The sequence below is a fragment of the Rhipicephalus microplus genome, chromosome 1 (assembly GCF_043290135.1).
Source record: "Rhipicephalus microplus isolate Deutch F79 chromosome 1, USDA_Rmic, whole genome shotgun sequence".
Taxonomy (NCBI): Eukaryota; Metazoa; Arthropoda; class Arachnida; order Ixodida; family Ixodidae; genus Rhipicephalus; species Rhipicephalus microplus.
The window spans coordinates 254,042,582-254,060,110 of record NC_134700.1 but is presented as its reverse complement, the minus strand read 5'-3'; the positions used below and the strand labels follow the sequence as shown (position 1 = coordinate 254,060,110).

Genomic DNA, 17,529 nt, shown 5'->3' with positions numbered 1-17,529 from the left:
TCTTTCTGCTGCGTCGCAGGCTCGTTGGACTGCACATAGGTGTTGTTCAGGTCCGGAGCTGGTACTGGCAGCCTCCCATTTCGATGGTGTGATGTCTACGCAATAGCCTAACGCTGGGCACCGCCAGAACTAAGTTATAAGTTGGTTATACTTGCAGATGAAGACCTTACATTAGTTGGCTGTATTTCTGGATACATACTGCGCAATAGCCAGGGGTTAGGGTATACGCCCCGAACTGAAGTAGCCCGAGTGCCGCGGCCTGTGGTATGCCTAATATTCTGTGTGGTGGAGGGTACTTATCTCCACCCCAGGTAAAGGTGTTTCGCAAGTTCGTTACGCGAGGCCAGAGGATCCCGATCATCCAAAACTTCGCTTGAAACCAACTGTATTAAAGACTATACCGGTGTCGGCAATCGCACCAGTGGCGTTGTGGATTTTAAGACCCCCATATTCAATATTGATTAAATGAGTATCTACAATATAGAGTTTCTTTAGTGTCTTGAAAGGAAGCCAAAAACTCGACCTGAAATTGTTCGAGAATTTTCCATGCAACATAAACGCTTCAACAGCAACAAAGAAAGAAAGAGAGAGAAAGAGAGAAAGATGGAGAGAAAGAAAGAAACAGAGAAAGAAAGAAGGAAAGAAAGAAAGAAAGAAAGAAAGAAAGAAAGAAAGAAAGAAAGAAAGAAAGAAAGAAAGAAAGAAAGAAAGAAGGAAGGAAAGAAAGAAAGAAAGAAAGACTTATTTTCTCCGTTACACTCGACAACACGAAGCCGGTGGATACTTAAGTCAAGGAAAACAAATGCCATTACGTTCGGTGTTTAGTTGAGAATTATAGTAATCACAAATTGAAGGTAAACAAAACGAGACGAATAATAACTCGCCACCGGTGGGGACCGAAGCCACAAGCTTCGCACTACTCAATACTTTGAAAACCATGAACGATTGTTAATATCACTGCGAAGAGGACCCTATACTCTGTGACAACAACAAAATAAAGTTTGGCCTACCGTTTTATTCTTTTATTTAAACATCGGTTGATACTCAAACAAGCCCAACAAAATTTCTGAAGAGGCAGACTGCTCAAGTTTTAATCTTTCAAGTCTCGATTGTCTTCACACTTTCGAAGAACGCAATTCTTCCAACAGTGAGCGGTAGATTTTAAACACGCCCCAATACACTTCATTCAGGAAGTTAGCCTGTCAATCCTGCCCTCCGTACATACACGCCACGGTTCACTGCTCAGTAGGTGGTCTCCCCATCGAGAAAAAGAGCGCTGTGCCGACTAAGCGACGTCTCTTGCGAGGAGAAAGAGACGTGCTGCCGACGACTGTTCGCAATCGAGGCCACGCCACGGCGGGACCCTCCGAGAAGCGCCGAAACCCGACACCTCGAGCGCGAAACCGGGCCAGACACGCCGCCGACAGCTCTATCGCACCCATTGCCTGTTTCTCGGAGCAACAGGATGAAGAGACGCTCTTCAGTGCCTTGCGCATGTTTATCACGACGCTCTTTCGCGAGTGCCCGCGCCGCACCAGATGGCACTTCACATGCAGACTATAGCAGATATGCCGCTTTACCATTGCGTCACAGAGGACCTCATTGTGAAACGTATAGCTCCTTGGGCGCTGCCGTCTACGTTATTCATTTGGCTAAACCTCAGCTTCTTCATCTGAGCATATACAGTTAGGCGGCATTATTACTCCCTCTTACTATCCTTCTTATTACCTTTCAAGCCTTGTGACCACGTGTGATCCTTTTAGTACATATAGATAACTTGCAATGACGTCACTAAAACAGCCACGTTGGAGCACCAACATGCATTTAATGTAATGCATGTTGGTGCATTACAGTAAATGCATTAATTGCATTACATTAAATGTAAATGCATTACATTAAATGCATTACATTAAATGCAGACGCAGAGCAAGAGCGTCTGGTGCAGCGCACAAGCCACAACTACCTCCGCATTTCAGCTTCGTACCAAACTGGTGGGTCGCGTGCTTTGCGATGTCACGTTAGTGTGGCAGCTTGGGCTAGTTGGTATGGCATGACGATAGTTATAGTCTTTCGTGTCCTTCTTGTCTCTGTGTCGTCGTTTTGTTCTCGCGCTATAACTATCGTCATGTCACGTTAGTGTTTCCAGTACATCGCGTGCTGGTTCCTTTGTTATTCGCGCCCATGTATCCAGTAACGTTCCAGTGACGTCGTTGCCACTGCAGCAACTTAAACGCTGCGTCATTACGCTACCTTGATGTCATCTAAGCCGTCATGCTGGTGCTGTGCAGTGCGTCCATGACGTCACTTACAAGCCATTGATATTCCTAAACTAGCAGTGACGTGCTTTGAAATAGGCAGCCCAGACGTCATCCAAGAAAGTAGATGTCGACGTGTGAACTCCTTAACGTGCCGCATTTCATCAGAAGTTGATTCAAAAACTTATTAATACGCTTGTAGTCAATGAACTGTGTAGTCATGCGAAAAGTAAAAACACACATACTTGTGTCACGCAAAAACAGAAAGCGAAAACTCATGCGCGAGATGGTGGGGCTGTAAACTCTATCAAACGCATGAGCGCAGGAGGCGTCACTTGCGGCGTATAAACTTTTTTTTTTGCGGAAGTTTGGATTACCGCTGTCACTTAATTCACGTCTAAAACAGAGACCGTATTAAATTTAATAAAAGAAATTGGGTCAGACAGGTGAGAAAAGGGTTTGATTGATTTGTGGTGTTTAACGTCCCAAAACCACTACATGATTATGAGAGACGCCGTAGTGGAGGGCTCCGGAAATTTCGACCACCTGGGGTTCTTTAACGTGCACCCAAATCTGAGCCCACGGGCCTACAACATTTCCGCCTCCATCGGAAATGTAGCCGCCGCAGCCGGGATTTGAACCCGCGACTTGCGGGTCAGCAGCCGAGTACCTTAGCCACTAGACCACCGCGGCGGGGCTGAGAAAAAGGAGTGTCACGTGCAACTCCCACCGACACGCTTCAAAAGTCTCGTCACGGAGCAGCGCTCTTGCAATTCACCCGAGTGACACAGAACGAGCCGTCGCGTCAAGCCATCGGCGGCGGAACTGTTCAGTCAAATCAGGTTCGTGTTCACAGAGCGCTGACTACATCGCTCGCAGCGCTATAGACGTAAACGCTTCACTCGCAGACACGCGCATGCGCCCCTCGTAGTAGAACTGCTTCCCAGGCGTACGTTACATGTGTGCAACACGAGTAGAATACGCGGCCGTACGCGAGCCATACACAGGTAACCACAGCGACGGATGGATGGAGCGCGTGGCACAGAAAAGCCCCGCTCGAGGCGACATACCTTCTCTCCTCCTCCTCGCCGTTCGTGACCTTTTACCTTGGGCAGGCACGCCCCCCCACGCGGCGCTGAATGAATGCGGGGCCCGAATATCGCCGCCGCCGGGGCCCAGCCGGAACCGCTCGGCGAGCCGTTTTACATACGAGCGGGCGTGAATTTCCGGCGCGTCGAAACACGCTCGCCTGCCTTCCCGAGACGCCAATTACGAGCGATGCTGCCGAACCGGCGGTGGCTCCTCCACGTTCCTCGCCAAACGCGCTCTCTGCGAAACGCTGTGCCGCAAGACAACCACGCTGCGCTGTGAAGCCACAGAAGCGAGGCCCAGCGGCAAAGAGGTGCGGGGCCCTACATAGACGGGTTTCTACGTTGTTGTAACCTTGTAGCGCGTCCAGTCTGCTGTACATCGGTTACCTATTCTGGCTGAGCGGTAGGGCGACAGTGAACATTCCCGACAAATGCAACGAAATGCCGACAGTCACATAACGTCAAAGTGAGAAATTTGGTGAATATAAATTGTCCATTGCTCACATTTTGAGATGAGCTCGCTTGTCTTCACCGCTCTCGCATTGTGTTTAATGACTGCTGTTTAGCACGTTGTGGACATTTCGTTCCACAGCTTCCAGCTTTATTTGCTAATTCATTATGAGCATTTCCAAATATACGTAAAAGCAGGAGAGAGAGAGGGGGGGGGATGCTACCGGCATGACATCCGAGATCTCGGCGTATGGTAGCGATATATAGATAGACGCTCCAGCAACAACAAAATGTAGCTGACTAGAATAGTTGGTTATTGATACTGTAGATAAACAGCGCCCTCCCCCCCCCCCCCCAAAAAAAAAAATGAAAGCGGGGCCACGCAAATAACCAAGCAAGCAAGACAAGCCCCACAACAAACTCGCGCAGCGTTACACGATATTAGCGGGACAGGGTCTGCAGCTGCAACTACTTTAGCGGCTACGAGGCTTCTTCGTATAGCAAACGTCTTTTTTTTCTTTGCTTGTTTCTTCCGCATAACGTTTTTTTCTTCGTCGGAATGTGTTGCCTTGGCACACACGATCGTCTGGTGCAGCGCGCAAGCCACAACTACTACCTCCGCATTTCAGCTGCCGTGCACAGTATAGACAAACGAGCGAGGAGCTATACGCGCGGAAGATTACGTTAGAGGCCGGTTCTTGCACCGCGTGGGCACACCCCTTTAACTGAATTCAAGGCCGCGATCGGAGGGGCGCGTGGGATGGGCGTTCTGTTTACATGGTTCCTCATGCCCCCCTTTTTCTTCAGTTTTTTTTTTACACATCCTTCGCATCCAGTTCAGGTGCGGTCACGTTTCGAGACCTCTTTTTTATCTCGAGTGTTCGGGCACGCTACCATATACGGAACCGGCCAATTTAGCGCCGCGGTGCCCCGCAAGACACTGCGAAGTTTTCCGTGACTTATAGGGGCGGAGCCGGAAACGCGCACCCATGCGCCAGTTAGCGGTGAAGGCTAATCACCTTGAAGTATCGAGGTGACACATGCAGGTTTATTTATTATTAGACGACGATGTCAACAGTTGGTTGATAGAAAAACGAGATTGGCTTTTTTTGCTTCTAATCATATCATAGATGTCTTCATAAACATGCATCCGGTCACGTACACCATAACATGCAAAAAAGGTATACAGACAGTCGAGTCAACCTCCCCATAAATCTTCGTGAATCTCTGGGCGACTCATCGCAATCCATAGCGTTGGTATAGCTTCAGCAGTGTAGCGGACAGCCATTCTGCACAGACCGTTTCTGCGCCGGATAGCTGATGGCTGGGTCAAACGATGCGTTATTCCACTGCTTTGATTGTTTATAACTTGGCATTCGTCTGAGCGAGTGACGAAAGCCACGCCACGCATGTGCAGTAATTGATCGCATGCAGATATCATGGTAACGTGTACTTGCACCTCGCTGTCTGATTCCCTTTCGCGATTCCCCTTACGTCGGTGAGAAGTTGCTATAGCTGAAGACATACTCCCCAGGTCAATGTATTCTCTGCGGAAGTACTGAATATGCGTATTGAAATCGTATACGCTTGCTACGAATGCTCTATCACAACCATAGGTCCGTGTTGCTTCATAGCAAGCATTGTGTGGAAATTGGCGGATCTGGAAGAAGCGACGTCTCGATACTGTGAGTGGATAGATTAATGAGCTGTTAGCCAGAAAGATGACGAAAAAAACAAAGAAAACGCCCTCAATGCACACACAATTTTTATTTCTACATGTTGTGTATAACATGTAGAATTCGTTGCCAGATTTGGTTGGGAAAATCGAATCGCTTCCTGACTTTTTAAAAGCAATAAAACATATAGTGTACTCTGATACCATGCGCTAAGATTGGAATATGTGTGAATTACGTGCTTTGTAACTAGGCTATGATATTTTTTATGTGTTTTATTATGCGTAAATTATGATGTGTATTTCGGCAGTGATGCTCTCTTTTCTTATTTTTCCCAAACTTCTCTGTAAGCTATATGCTTAGCCATTATGATATATTTGTTGTGTGTGCTTTGAAATGATTTGTTCCAGTAGTGAAGGTTCTTTTTCTTATGTTTCTCTTATGCACATTTCTGTTTTATATGAGTCAACTGCCCTCCTGTAATAGCCCGCAAAGGGCTGACAGTATCAAAAAATGAAATGAAATGAATAACGTGCTACACAGGCTGTCCTGCATAAGCGGTACCTCGTTAAACAACGGGGAACTGGTTTAATCCCTCCCTTCGTATACACCCTCCGCCGCCCGTCAAAAGCCACCGCCGGAACAACAAAAAGTGGCGACGCGACATGTGTAATGACTGACGCACGTTGGAAATCACGCGGTAGCCTCAGAAAAAGCATAGCACAAAAGTGCGAGGCTTAACGACCGAGTACAGTGGCATTGTTTCGCTAACGAACTTGAAGGTGTCGCCAACCCGCCGCTGCCACTGGGACAGGAACAGGGGCCTCGCAGACGACAAAAGCGACGCTACGGCGTCGTCGACTCTAGAACATCACGCGGAGGACGAGGACTCCAGTCAGTGGGTCTCGGCAAGACGGCTGAACCCGGCGGGTGCAATGAATCATCCACCGCCATCTGCGGAGGGATACTAGGAACACGACTTCTGCGAACGTATCCCTTCTCCCTCGTTTGCTGAAGTTACCGACCCCACCGACGCGGTTGAGCCAACATCTTCCCAGGCAATGCCCCGTCTGTATAACGCCGTGGCCATAATTTTTTTTTGGCGTTGCAGAAGCAAACGTCTTTCACATATCCTCAACGACACTATCATGCAAACAACGCCGGTGCAGTGTTTTACGCGACACGGAAAATAAGAGTCAAACTCAAGCACCTCGTATAACCGCCGATAGACGGACAGATTACAACACCCCGTTCTCCTCTGAAGACTCGGTCGAGACGACTTTCCATGCTATAAACAAAAGCAGTGGCGCGGTTTCAACATATCGTTGCATTACTATGTGTAAACGCCACCTGTCCCTTGAAGATAAGATAAATCCCATCCTCATTGTAGATGAGCGAGACCTACATTCGGTTTGCGCAATCGGAACGCCACTTCGTGACGAACATCGCTCCGGTTATCGTATTCTTCGCTCCCGAAGAAGGCTACGCTTTTCTAATCTGAGCATTGGAAAGAGTCTGAGTTACATTGCGAAATAAGAAGAAAGCCTCTTGAAGCATGGAGTGTGTACACTATAGGTGCTGTTATTGCACTAGTAGGTGATACCAGTCAAGCTGCCTAAACGAAGCTTTTATTACTCTATCCTTGCTGTCTATGCATATTTCGTACCCATGTGACCATAAACTTCAACGTATTCGGTGCGCACGAAGCTTCTGCATTCGCTCGAATACGACCCACACCCAAGTTCTCAGAGAGACACTCAAGCCTCGAAAAACTCGCGTATACTTCAGAGCAAATCAATGGTCGCTTCGCTCATACATAAATTTTATTGAATGAAGTTAGATTTCTGGCCACGCAAGTGATTTAAAACGAGAACATAATTTTGGCACTCAACGATTTTATCAACGCTGTGTGCCAAATAAGACAATGACATGTCACTTGAAACATGCACGTGAAAAGAACCAGTGACTGATAAAATCTGTATTTGCAGGTATAAGCTCTTTACAAAAAAGCCAATAGTCACTAATAGAACATATGACACGCCAGATGTTTTATGCATGCCAGGCTGTAGAAGTAGACGATCACAGACAGTTACACCTGAGAAAGAATCTATTGCTTTGAGTTGTCTTTTCGCGCAGAGTCATCAACGCGAATCACTTAATAGTGACTTTGTAATTAAAAAAGCATACGGTTAAACTATTTGTGATTAAAAAGTGTTACTAAAAGTAAGCTTTGAATACCCGTGCAAAGGAATCAGTTTTGAGAACCACTCCCTCCTCTATCCTCTTACACACATCCGCCCCATATTTTTAAGCTTTTGACGTTATGCTATGGTAGATACATAATTAAATAGACAGGCAAATAAATAATTAGAAGGCCTTGTTGTATACTGATGACTGTACAGCCTCCCCGGTCACCCGCAGATTGGAGAGAACGAAAGGTCACGACTTGTGTCGTGTAAGTACGCGCTTTCACTTGCATAAGTATAGTGTCGTCGTTGCCTCTTCTTTTTTTTCTTGTCGTATATGTTCGTATTATAAGCAGGCCCGAGTGTAATTACGTCGATGATAGAGGACTAAAGATCGCCACTCAGTCATAGAGCGACGGCGAGCGAAGCCAGGCGACCTGCCGACGGCCGCTGGGGCCCGGTCGCCTCATCAATTAAGCTCTCTTTTTTTTTTCGTGAACCGCTTCGTGAGGTCTTCGTCTGCAACCTTACGCGCACGAATATCAAGTGAATTAAAAAAAACAATAGTTTTTTTTTGTTTCAGCGTAAGGCAGGTACCGAAAGGCTTGCGATTTTACCTATGGTTTTGAAACCGTATTTGAGGCTTGCTTTTGGGTACTCATTATTACATCCCAATTTCATTTTTGTTTTCTAAAATCAAGGGCGCGGAAACAGCAGAGAGGCTCATCCGTTACATTAATAAAAGCGGCCAGAGCGAAACGCTAAGTGGTTCGCTGTTCGCCGGTGCGGTGTTTTCATACACGAATCTCGAAGGAATGTCATACTATATTGACTGTATGTGCAAATACCAACATTACCGCTGTATACTGCCTGTGCATGGAATGTACAGGCAGTATATAGTGCGCGCACATTGTGTCAGCCTTGTTCTACTTTTACGCAGCTTGTTTTGGACAATATGGGCAAGCCCCACCGCGGTAGTCTAGTGGCTAAGGTACTCGGCTGCTGACCCGCAGGTAGCGGGATCGAATCCCGGCTGCGGCGGCTGCATTTCCGATGGAGGCGGAAATGTTGTAGGCCCGTGTGCTCAGGTTTGGGTGCACGTTAAGGAACCCCAGGTGGTCGAAATTTCCGGAGCCCTCCACTACGGCGTCTCTCATAATCATATGGTGGTTTTGGGACGTTAAACCCCACAAATCAATCAATCAATATGTGTAAAAAGTTGCATTTAAGATCTACAAAAGCCGACGGCCCCGAGCGCAACAACTATACGCTGCTAAGAATCAAAGAAACTATTCAGCACATATTATGTCCAGGATCATCGTTCCACGCATATAAGTTTTAGTTTATTGAGCGCCGCTTGCATTGCTGCCACAACTTACGCAAGCGCGAGGCTTCACCTCCATGCTGATTTAAATAATCTCGACGGAAACACTCTCACTGCCGAGAAGATGCTGGTACCATGGGAATGCATGTTGACAACAGTTTCAAAAGGAAACGAAAAAGCACTGGTGCTTTTTCTTATGAAATGCGGAACTGTTAATTACTTCAGCTGCACTGCAATAATGACATTCTATCATCATCTCTAACTTTTTCTTCCTTACCCCCGTGCAGAGTGGCTAGCCTACTGTTCTCAGCCTATACGTGAGATCTGCCGTATTTTCATTCATACTAATTTTCTTCCTCATTGTTTCAGACATCTTTGTTGTTCTTCACAAAAGGGCACGTTAAAGAACCCCAGGTGGTCAAAATTTCCGGAGGCCTCCACTACGGCGTCTCTCATAACCAAATGGTGGTTTTGGGACGTTAAACCCCACAAAACGATCAATCAGTCATTCTTCACGAAAGGATTAAAATATGTCAGAGTTATTTATTTCAAGTGTCCCTGTGCTGTGGAACACATGAAATTTATTTACCGTGTTTTCGCCAATGAAGCTTTGCGCACTGCATGGAGTGCAATAGATATAGGTTTGTGGGGAAGAACGTCGCCGACAGACGAGGCCGTGCTCTCATCGCCGCCTTATCGCGACGCGTCGCGGCACTATACATGCACTTATTGCATGATAAGCTTTCCTGTCTTACCCGCATAAATCAGAAGGTAAGGCCACAGCGTTCAACTTCGTTTCAGCCCGCTTTCTTCGTGGAAGATAAGCGTGGCGCGAGGGAAGTGTTTGGTGCCAGCAAACCACTATAGGAAATTGGAGCTTGTAGATACAACACCGCGGGCACGGTGGACGGGAATTTTTGCCGCTTTTCGCTATCTGCAACGTGAAAGCGACAAAACCGACCATCTGTGCTTTGGTGGACATGACGTAGAACTCCTACGCATCAAGGCGTGGCTTATACGATTCCCGGCCATAGCAGTCGAATATCATTACGGAAAAAACGCCCGTGTACTTCTACTTAAGTGCAAGTTGGAGGAGAAGACCATCAACTGGCACACCTTGACACACTAATTCCATTTTTTTTTTCAATGTATAGCCGGCATAGACCCACTAATTAAATCACGTCAGAGGGTGTATACTGTGACCCCGTACATGCTAGCTATTATTTACCAAATGTCCTTTAACAGGTATATAATGTTAAATGTTGGCGCGTCTATAGAGTATCCGTATAGCACCGAATATGCTCTGGGTGAACGTATACACCTAAAGACACTGGAGTTCTTTCATTTCACCCCCACCTAAACGCAGCCGTCGTGGACAGGAATGAAACCCACGTCCTCGAGCACGCTGAACCTACACGGTGGGCGCTTCTATCGTTCTGAATGACAGGACCTGCAGACACGGACACAATAAAGATGTTTGTTAAGCGAAAACTATGGTTTTACTCCTCAGTTAATTTTATACTGGCCATGTTTGCACGCTTGGCTTTGATTGATTGATTGATTTGTAGGATTTAACGTCACAAAAGCACCATAATTATGAGAGACGCCGTAATGGAGGGCTCCGGAAATTTTGACCACCTGGGGTGCTTTGACGTGTACCCAAATTTGAGCACACGGGCCTACAAAATCTCCGCCTCCATCAAAAATGCAGGCGGCGCAGCCGTGATTCGAACCGGCGACCTGTGGGACAGCAGCCGAATAAGGTTAACCACTAGACCACCGCGGCAGGTCACAAGCCCTGTCTTTAAAATGAACACTTACACACCAGCTCAGCTCTGCTATTTTAAGCTTGTTTCACAATAAGCCTTTTTCCACCACTAACAAAACATATCACCTATTTCAGATAGCCGCCATATATTCTTTTATCGGAAACGTATCAGCTGTATTAAAATAACAGCAATATCCGCCCTTGGGTCATCATGAGAATCAGGCTTAATAATCGTCGTCGGAGCTCGTATGCGTCCAATCAATCATCCGTAATTGCTTCGCGTGACAAGAGGCCAGGTGTGATAGCGCCAAATGTGACAGCGAGTCATCGACATTTCTCGACGACTTAAATGGCAACGGTGCTGAACGAACACTGCGCGACATCGCGCATATAGTAATCGAATCGGGGACAATGCACGCGCTGAACAGCAACACGTCAATCACTCACCTGTTTGCGCTGTTGCAAGGACTGTCCGTGGCAGGAGCAGCGACAGCCCGGCGATGGACTGCGCACTATGCTGATGACCGCTTTGCGGCGTTTCTTCGACTTGCCCAGGCAGCCCCACATGTTGCGGCGAGTTCGTGTAACACTGTCACTCAAATTTCGGACGAACAGAAACTTTTGCAAGAGCGCGTGGGTCGAAATCCGGCGTTATCGCGGCGTCATCAGTATGCGATGGAAGTTATTGGCCTGCGAGATTGATCTGCTCAGCTTTTTGCCTCGCACGTTATCTGCGAGGCTTGCCGATACTGTTTCGAAAGCCGTCTAGTTTTCGCCCGTGCCATCTTCGCTTAATTTTCAGGCGCACGTTTCGAACGTCAGCTCGGCGCATCGTTTCCTTTTCTTCATCTGGTCGGCTTCTTGACACTCGTTATCTCAGAGAGATCCCTCGTGCTGCGTCCGCATCCGCTCTTGCAGGGCAATCTGACTCAGTTAAAAACAAAAAAACGCCACGCTTAAAGCGTGCAAAACCACACGGCACACAGATGCTTCCAAACAAGCGCCGTTAGCTTCCCTTGTTGCAAGCGTGTGTTTTCCGGTGTATCCAGGATATCTTTTTCTCTTTGGGTACGCAGCAAAATCAGGGTCAATGACGGTGCCTCCGAGAGCCCACCTCTGCAGCCGGCGCCTCACTAAAGGCTTCTCGGGTGATGTATCCGACCGTCGTGCGACGACTCCTCGTAGCCAGCGACGTCGATCGACAGCTGTCGTTCGCGACGGGAAGCGAGCGCTCGTTCCAGTCGATCCCCGTTGCGTCCGCGCAGGAACGACCTCGAGCTTGGCTCGCGGGAGGAGCACGACACGGTGCACGTCGGGCACCGGCGACGCGGCACGGGCAACTCTCGAACACGGCAGACAAACGGTCAAGTCGAATCGCCAGCCGGCCGGCCAGCCAGCGGCAATCATTCGCGCACGCGGCGCACTATAATCGCCGGGAAGGTGGGAGAGAACGCGAGGCAGACGGGCGAGAGATGCTCGCGTTGAACGACGCGCGCGCTATTTCGGCCGTGCGATATGCAGCCGATATGCTGGGAGGACGACTTGGCTGCGTCTATCGGCGACGAAGAGCTTGGGCGTGCACAACCGACCCCGACTCGATCCGGCGAGAATATGACCAGAAAAAAAAAATGTATCGAAAGGTGACAACGCCCACCGATGACCTGCCCTTGCGAGGAAGTGCTGAGGGCTCGACGAACGCACTGTTCCCTAGATATCCTCGGCGCCGATACGCGACGGCTGGGCCAAGGTGGTGGCGACGACGTAGTGACTGCGCGGATGCGGGCGTCTGCTCTTCGCAGAGATGCGGCCGCGGCTCTATAGCCAGCGGGCGACCAGCTGCTGCCGCAGCGTGTGCGATTCCACTCTCTCAAACACGCAGGCACACACGCCCTCCCCGGAGGACGAACCGCAGCCCGTGTGCGTGGCGCGCCGCGCGTTGACGGAAGACGCTGGGAGCGCTGCCTGTTGGCGAAGGCGTTTACTCGGAATCTGCATTCATCACGAAGTGATGTCGTCTTTCAAACAGTGCTGCAAGTGGCACTGACGGCGTCCTTAAACGAGACGATTATTATTTCCTCGTCTGACGTGACTGTTACGATGATATCTTCGCCTCTTGTACAGTGAGAGCTGCCAGGACGCGCATATACATGTAGTAACGACGTCGCGAAAGCACTGACCATTGACTCTCAACGTTTCCTTGATACAAGCCTTGCCTTTCGCAAGAGCAAGAAACGGTAGATATACGGGAAATGTTAATTGTGAAAGCTGATAAATGTGCACTCAAACGCCGCGCTCTTACTCCTGATTTGCCGTGTAAGCGTCACAGAATTTGATGAGTTGTTAAAGCTTTTCTTCTTTTAACGGTTAGCAGCGCATATTGTCTTTTGCCTACATCAGGATACTACCGAAGGGACCCCATCGTTGCCTATTAAAATATTTGTAGGCGGCTTTGGAAAGCAGCGAGTTACGTCGCCAAGAAGAAGAAAAAAAATCCTTAAAAAAATCTGTCGCTCCCCTTTCAGGAGAAAACGGAGTGTGCTTCCGACGTATCGCGCTCGACCGGTGACGAAGCGACGCGCAAAGTGGCAGGCGACGCCGCCTATTTTCTCTTTCTTCCCAGGAATGCGCTCCCGTTATTTACAGACGCCTCCCCTTCGAAACGTATACGTCACCCTCTAGCGCGCACACATCTGTATCTCGCGGGGCTCACTGGTTCCGGCAACTTTTTTTTTTCATTATTATTATTACACATCTCAGGCTTGTTTACTTATTGCCTCCTGCTCCCGGTCTGCGCCTATTCGCCTCGAATCTGCTTTCCGGAGTCGGCGTATAAACACAAAAACATGCGCGAGACAGCACGCAGACGGTATTCGCTTCTGAAAACACGCTTGGCCTAGATTCCAATGATGCGCTGCCCACTCTACGCTGCTCCTGCTAATGCTTCCGAAAAGCGGTGGCCCGGGCCAGCTGTTATCGGCGAACCGAAGGCATACAACTAAATCAAAGCGAACGAGTCAATTGCAAAGGCTATAGCAGCGCAACCTGAAATTTCACTGCCTTCGCGACTGTTCGCCGACGGGATGCACTGCTTGTTCTCTCATGGAGCAAAGCAGCGACAATGCCAGGTTCTTGTTTTCTGTTCCACTTCACCGAACTCGACGAACAATGGAGTCACTGCTGAGCGTGCGACAAAAGGCGCATCGCACGAAGCTACGACGAAAGTGACAGCCGCAGGATGCGCTATGACAACTTTCCCAAGCGTGACTACCAGCGCCCCTACATCGACAAGAGAAAAAACTAAGCGGCGCGGTTTTCCGTCAAAGTGGCAATAATCGCGGCGCCGACCTTGAGAGCACGGCGACGGGCGAGTTTACGTTTCTCTGATGAGCGCGCGAAGAGAAGGAAGTAGGGAAAAGCAGAACGAGACGGGAAATTCGGCCGCTTTCCGAGATGGTGCGATTTTAGGGAAACAAGTACACGATGCGCTCGCGCCGATCACTTCCTCGGTGTAACTTTTTTTTTTTTTTTTTCGCAGGGCGATGTTGTCCCATGCGGAGACAAACGCATGTAGGGCACGACGCTTTTAACCAGCGACTGGTGCTCGCTTAAATAAATCTGCGCGAATACGAATAAGCGAATTTCTTGTTGCTGTTTTTTAAGGCACGGCCGAAACTACCTCAATTTCTGATGAGAGCGCGCGCACTGATGCTATTGTCAATATTTGAAGCAGATATCCGATGCGAAGTCCGGGGCAGGCCGTAGGGGACGTCCCGGTCCACGAGAAATCTTCAGACAAGTGGCACTGTAACGCCAAAGTCGACTTCTATCGAGGCACATTCGTGGTCGTCTCTCTTCGCTGCCAAATAGAACCACCGACGACCACCGTCGTCTACGCAGCTGCAGCAGACACGCTCATTCTTCCTTCCATGATAGCGAAGACTCCGTGCGGAGGAACTGCCCGGTGAGTCGACGATGCACGTGACGAAAGATCCGGAATTCCGTGAGAGACGAATGACGAAGAGGTGCTGCGTGGCGAGCGGTATTTTCGCATCCGAAAGCGGCACTATAACGATAGGCGGCAGCAACAAAACAAACCACGCTGGGGCGACGACGAAAAGCACGCGCTGGACTCGGCCGGAGGCGAAAGCGAAACAGAAACAGAGCGCGTAGTTTGCGTAGCGCGCGGCGCGGGACTGGCGCGGAGAACGAAGCGGCACTCACGCACTTTCGGCGGCCGCCATGCGTTTCAGGGGCGTGGCTTGCGCCGTGCGCGCATGCGCAGACTACACGACGCTGGGAGAGGGTGCAGCCACGCGGTCGCACTACTACGCAGAGGAGAAGAGCGCGAGGATGAGACGCTGATGATGCCGAGAGGAGGTGCGCTTGGCCCGCGAGGAAATTCAGAGCCGTCGTGGACGGGGACAATTATCGGTCAACAGGTCGTGTACTAGCTAACATTGCACGCGAACTGACATGGGGTGCGATTGGATAACCTGACAACTCGACTGGTGCGGGAAATTGAGCCCTGTTTCGAAGTTTTCGACAGTCAGCCGTCGTGGATGGGGACAATTGTCAGTCAACAGGCCATGTACTAGCTAACATTGCACGGGAACTGAGATGGAGTGCGATTAAATAACTTTACAACTCGACTAGTGCGGGAAAATCGAGCCCCGTTTCGAAGTTTTCGACAGTCCTGCTTCATTAGAACCAGTTGGAAGTGACGATGCGACAGATCCCATCAACGTCTCATTTTGGTACTAAATAAAGAAAAGAAAACCGCATGTGCCTAAATGTGCATTTCTAGATACAATAGTCATCGTAGAAGTTCGTAGTGTCTACGAGTCCTCGTAGATATATGTATATTTGTTACAGGTAGCGTATTTTTGATGTTTCCTTTTAAATACTGTGCGGTTTTGTTCGGTAATACAACAGTGGTCACGGAGAGGTTTATGTAAAGAGCAGTTCGGCTACTACACCTCTTTACATAGCCATCATCAAGGCATACTAGCCCCATATACTGTATACAGCGCTCAACACTGTATAAAGCTGGGCGAATTATTCCGTGGAATATTTATTATTTATTGCGCCAATCATATGCCACTGAGTTGACTTCTGTATGAGAGGAGCAAGAAAACGCGCACGCATCAGACAGGCTACAATGAAACAGCGGCACTGCGGCCCCCAAAAACAACAATTCTGTCATAAGTTCTCGCAGCCAAGGGTGTTGAGTGCAGTCGTGACTCATCCTCGAAATTCACTTTTCTGTAACCGCCACGTTAAAATCGAAAAAAAAACTAATAAATTAAAAAAACTGCAATAACTAACGAATCGACACCGCGTTCCAGAGGCCAAGGCCAGTGGGTCACGGCGCAGCTGGAGGGCGACACGAACTCACGCAGCGTATCGAAGACGACGAACCGAGCTAGAAATCGACGAACAGATCGCCAGTGCTGAATTGGCCGATTCGTGTAGGCGCAAAGGCGTGATCCGTCGATTCAAAGACAAAAAAAGACCACGAAATGAAAACAAGCAGTGCAACGACAATGCGTAACGTCGAATGAGCAAGTTGTAAGTGATTTAGCAGTATGTATGTATGTATGTATGTATGTATGTATGTATGTATGTATGTATGTATGTATGTATGTATGTATGTATGTATGTATGTATGTATGTATGTATGTATGTATGTATGTATGTATGTATGTATGTATGTGAGAGAGAGAGAGGGAGACTGACCGTGCATGACAATAGATAAACAGAAGGAACAACAACAGCAACGGGTAAGCGGAAGACGCATTTAACCAAAGCGCTTAGAACCCTTCAGAACTTACGAGTTGACAAAGCGTGCGGGCAGTATGCCAACGATGAGTTGGCATGTTACTCAATATGAATGACAGAGGGTTTCTTCCCTAATACCAAGCATAAACAACCCTGTGCGCGGTGACATGCAGGCAGTAGATTGCATAGGCAAAGCAGACAGCTGTTGTGTCTGCAGCGCGTCAATATGTAGTAAATATTAGATACGTACATCAGAACAATGCATTCAGCAATGCTCACTAATATGTACTATTGTCCTCACAGCGTAATGAAAGATATAGAACAATCCGCGTGCTCTTTCTTCCAGAGAAAACGCTTTACATATAAGTGAAAATTAGCTTTCGTGTCAGCGCCGATGCACGCTGGTACGGCAGTGGCAAAGAAATCATGAAGGACAAAAATAAGTGCACTCTCTCACTACCTCGAGCTTATAAGACGCCTCATAATCACTGCCATTTGCGTCAACCTGATAAGGAAAGCAGTGCAGTACCTCTGCGAATGAGTGTGCTAAGGCGTATTTTTAATTAGGTGCAGTGCTGTGTTTTCGTTGTCACTTGCAATCTAGAAACAAGGTTGATATGCAAAACAACAAAGAAAAGCAGACCGGGAGACCAAGCCAAACCGATAAGAATACAGTCATATGCTTCAAGGAACTATAATGCGAGTAGACCATATCTTAAACGTGTGTCTACCGCAACTTCGAAGTGCGTTATGGTGTTGTTTGTTCAAAGAAATAAACGCCATTTCATTTGCATTCAAGACACGAGCGAAGCTCATCCTTTCGTTTCTATTTAAAACACCCGTTAGCTGCTAATAGCTCTACCAGGGGTCACCGAACATTCACAGGACTGGAAGTCCCGTATCAGCGTTTTTTTTTTTTTCACGGACATATACCAATTATATGTAGCTAACTAAGTGACGTGAGCTTACCGTGATATAGCTGATGACTCTACAATGTAACTGGC

The 17,529-nt window shown here is 48.3% G+C and overlaps 1 protein-coding gene across 8 annotated transcripts in view; it reads right to left on the bottom strand.

The window, feature by feature from the left end:
* The window catches only part of by (focal adhesion protein tensin), a 279,600-nt gene that overhangs the window by 82,928 nt on the left and 179,143 nt on the right, over positions 1–17,529 (bottom strand). The window contains exon 1 of one of the 8 annotated variants that reach the window (XM_037435174.2): positions 11,195–11,497. The exons of the other annotated variants lie outside the window; for them this stretch is intronic. Within the exon in view, the coding sequence (XP_037291071.2) occupies positions 11,195–11,314 (120 nt within the window). The 5' untranslated portion in view covers positions 11,315–11,497. Of the gene's footprint in view, positions 1–11,194; positions 11,498–17,529 lie in introns of those variants that run through there. 8 annotated transcript variants of the gene reach the window in all.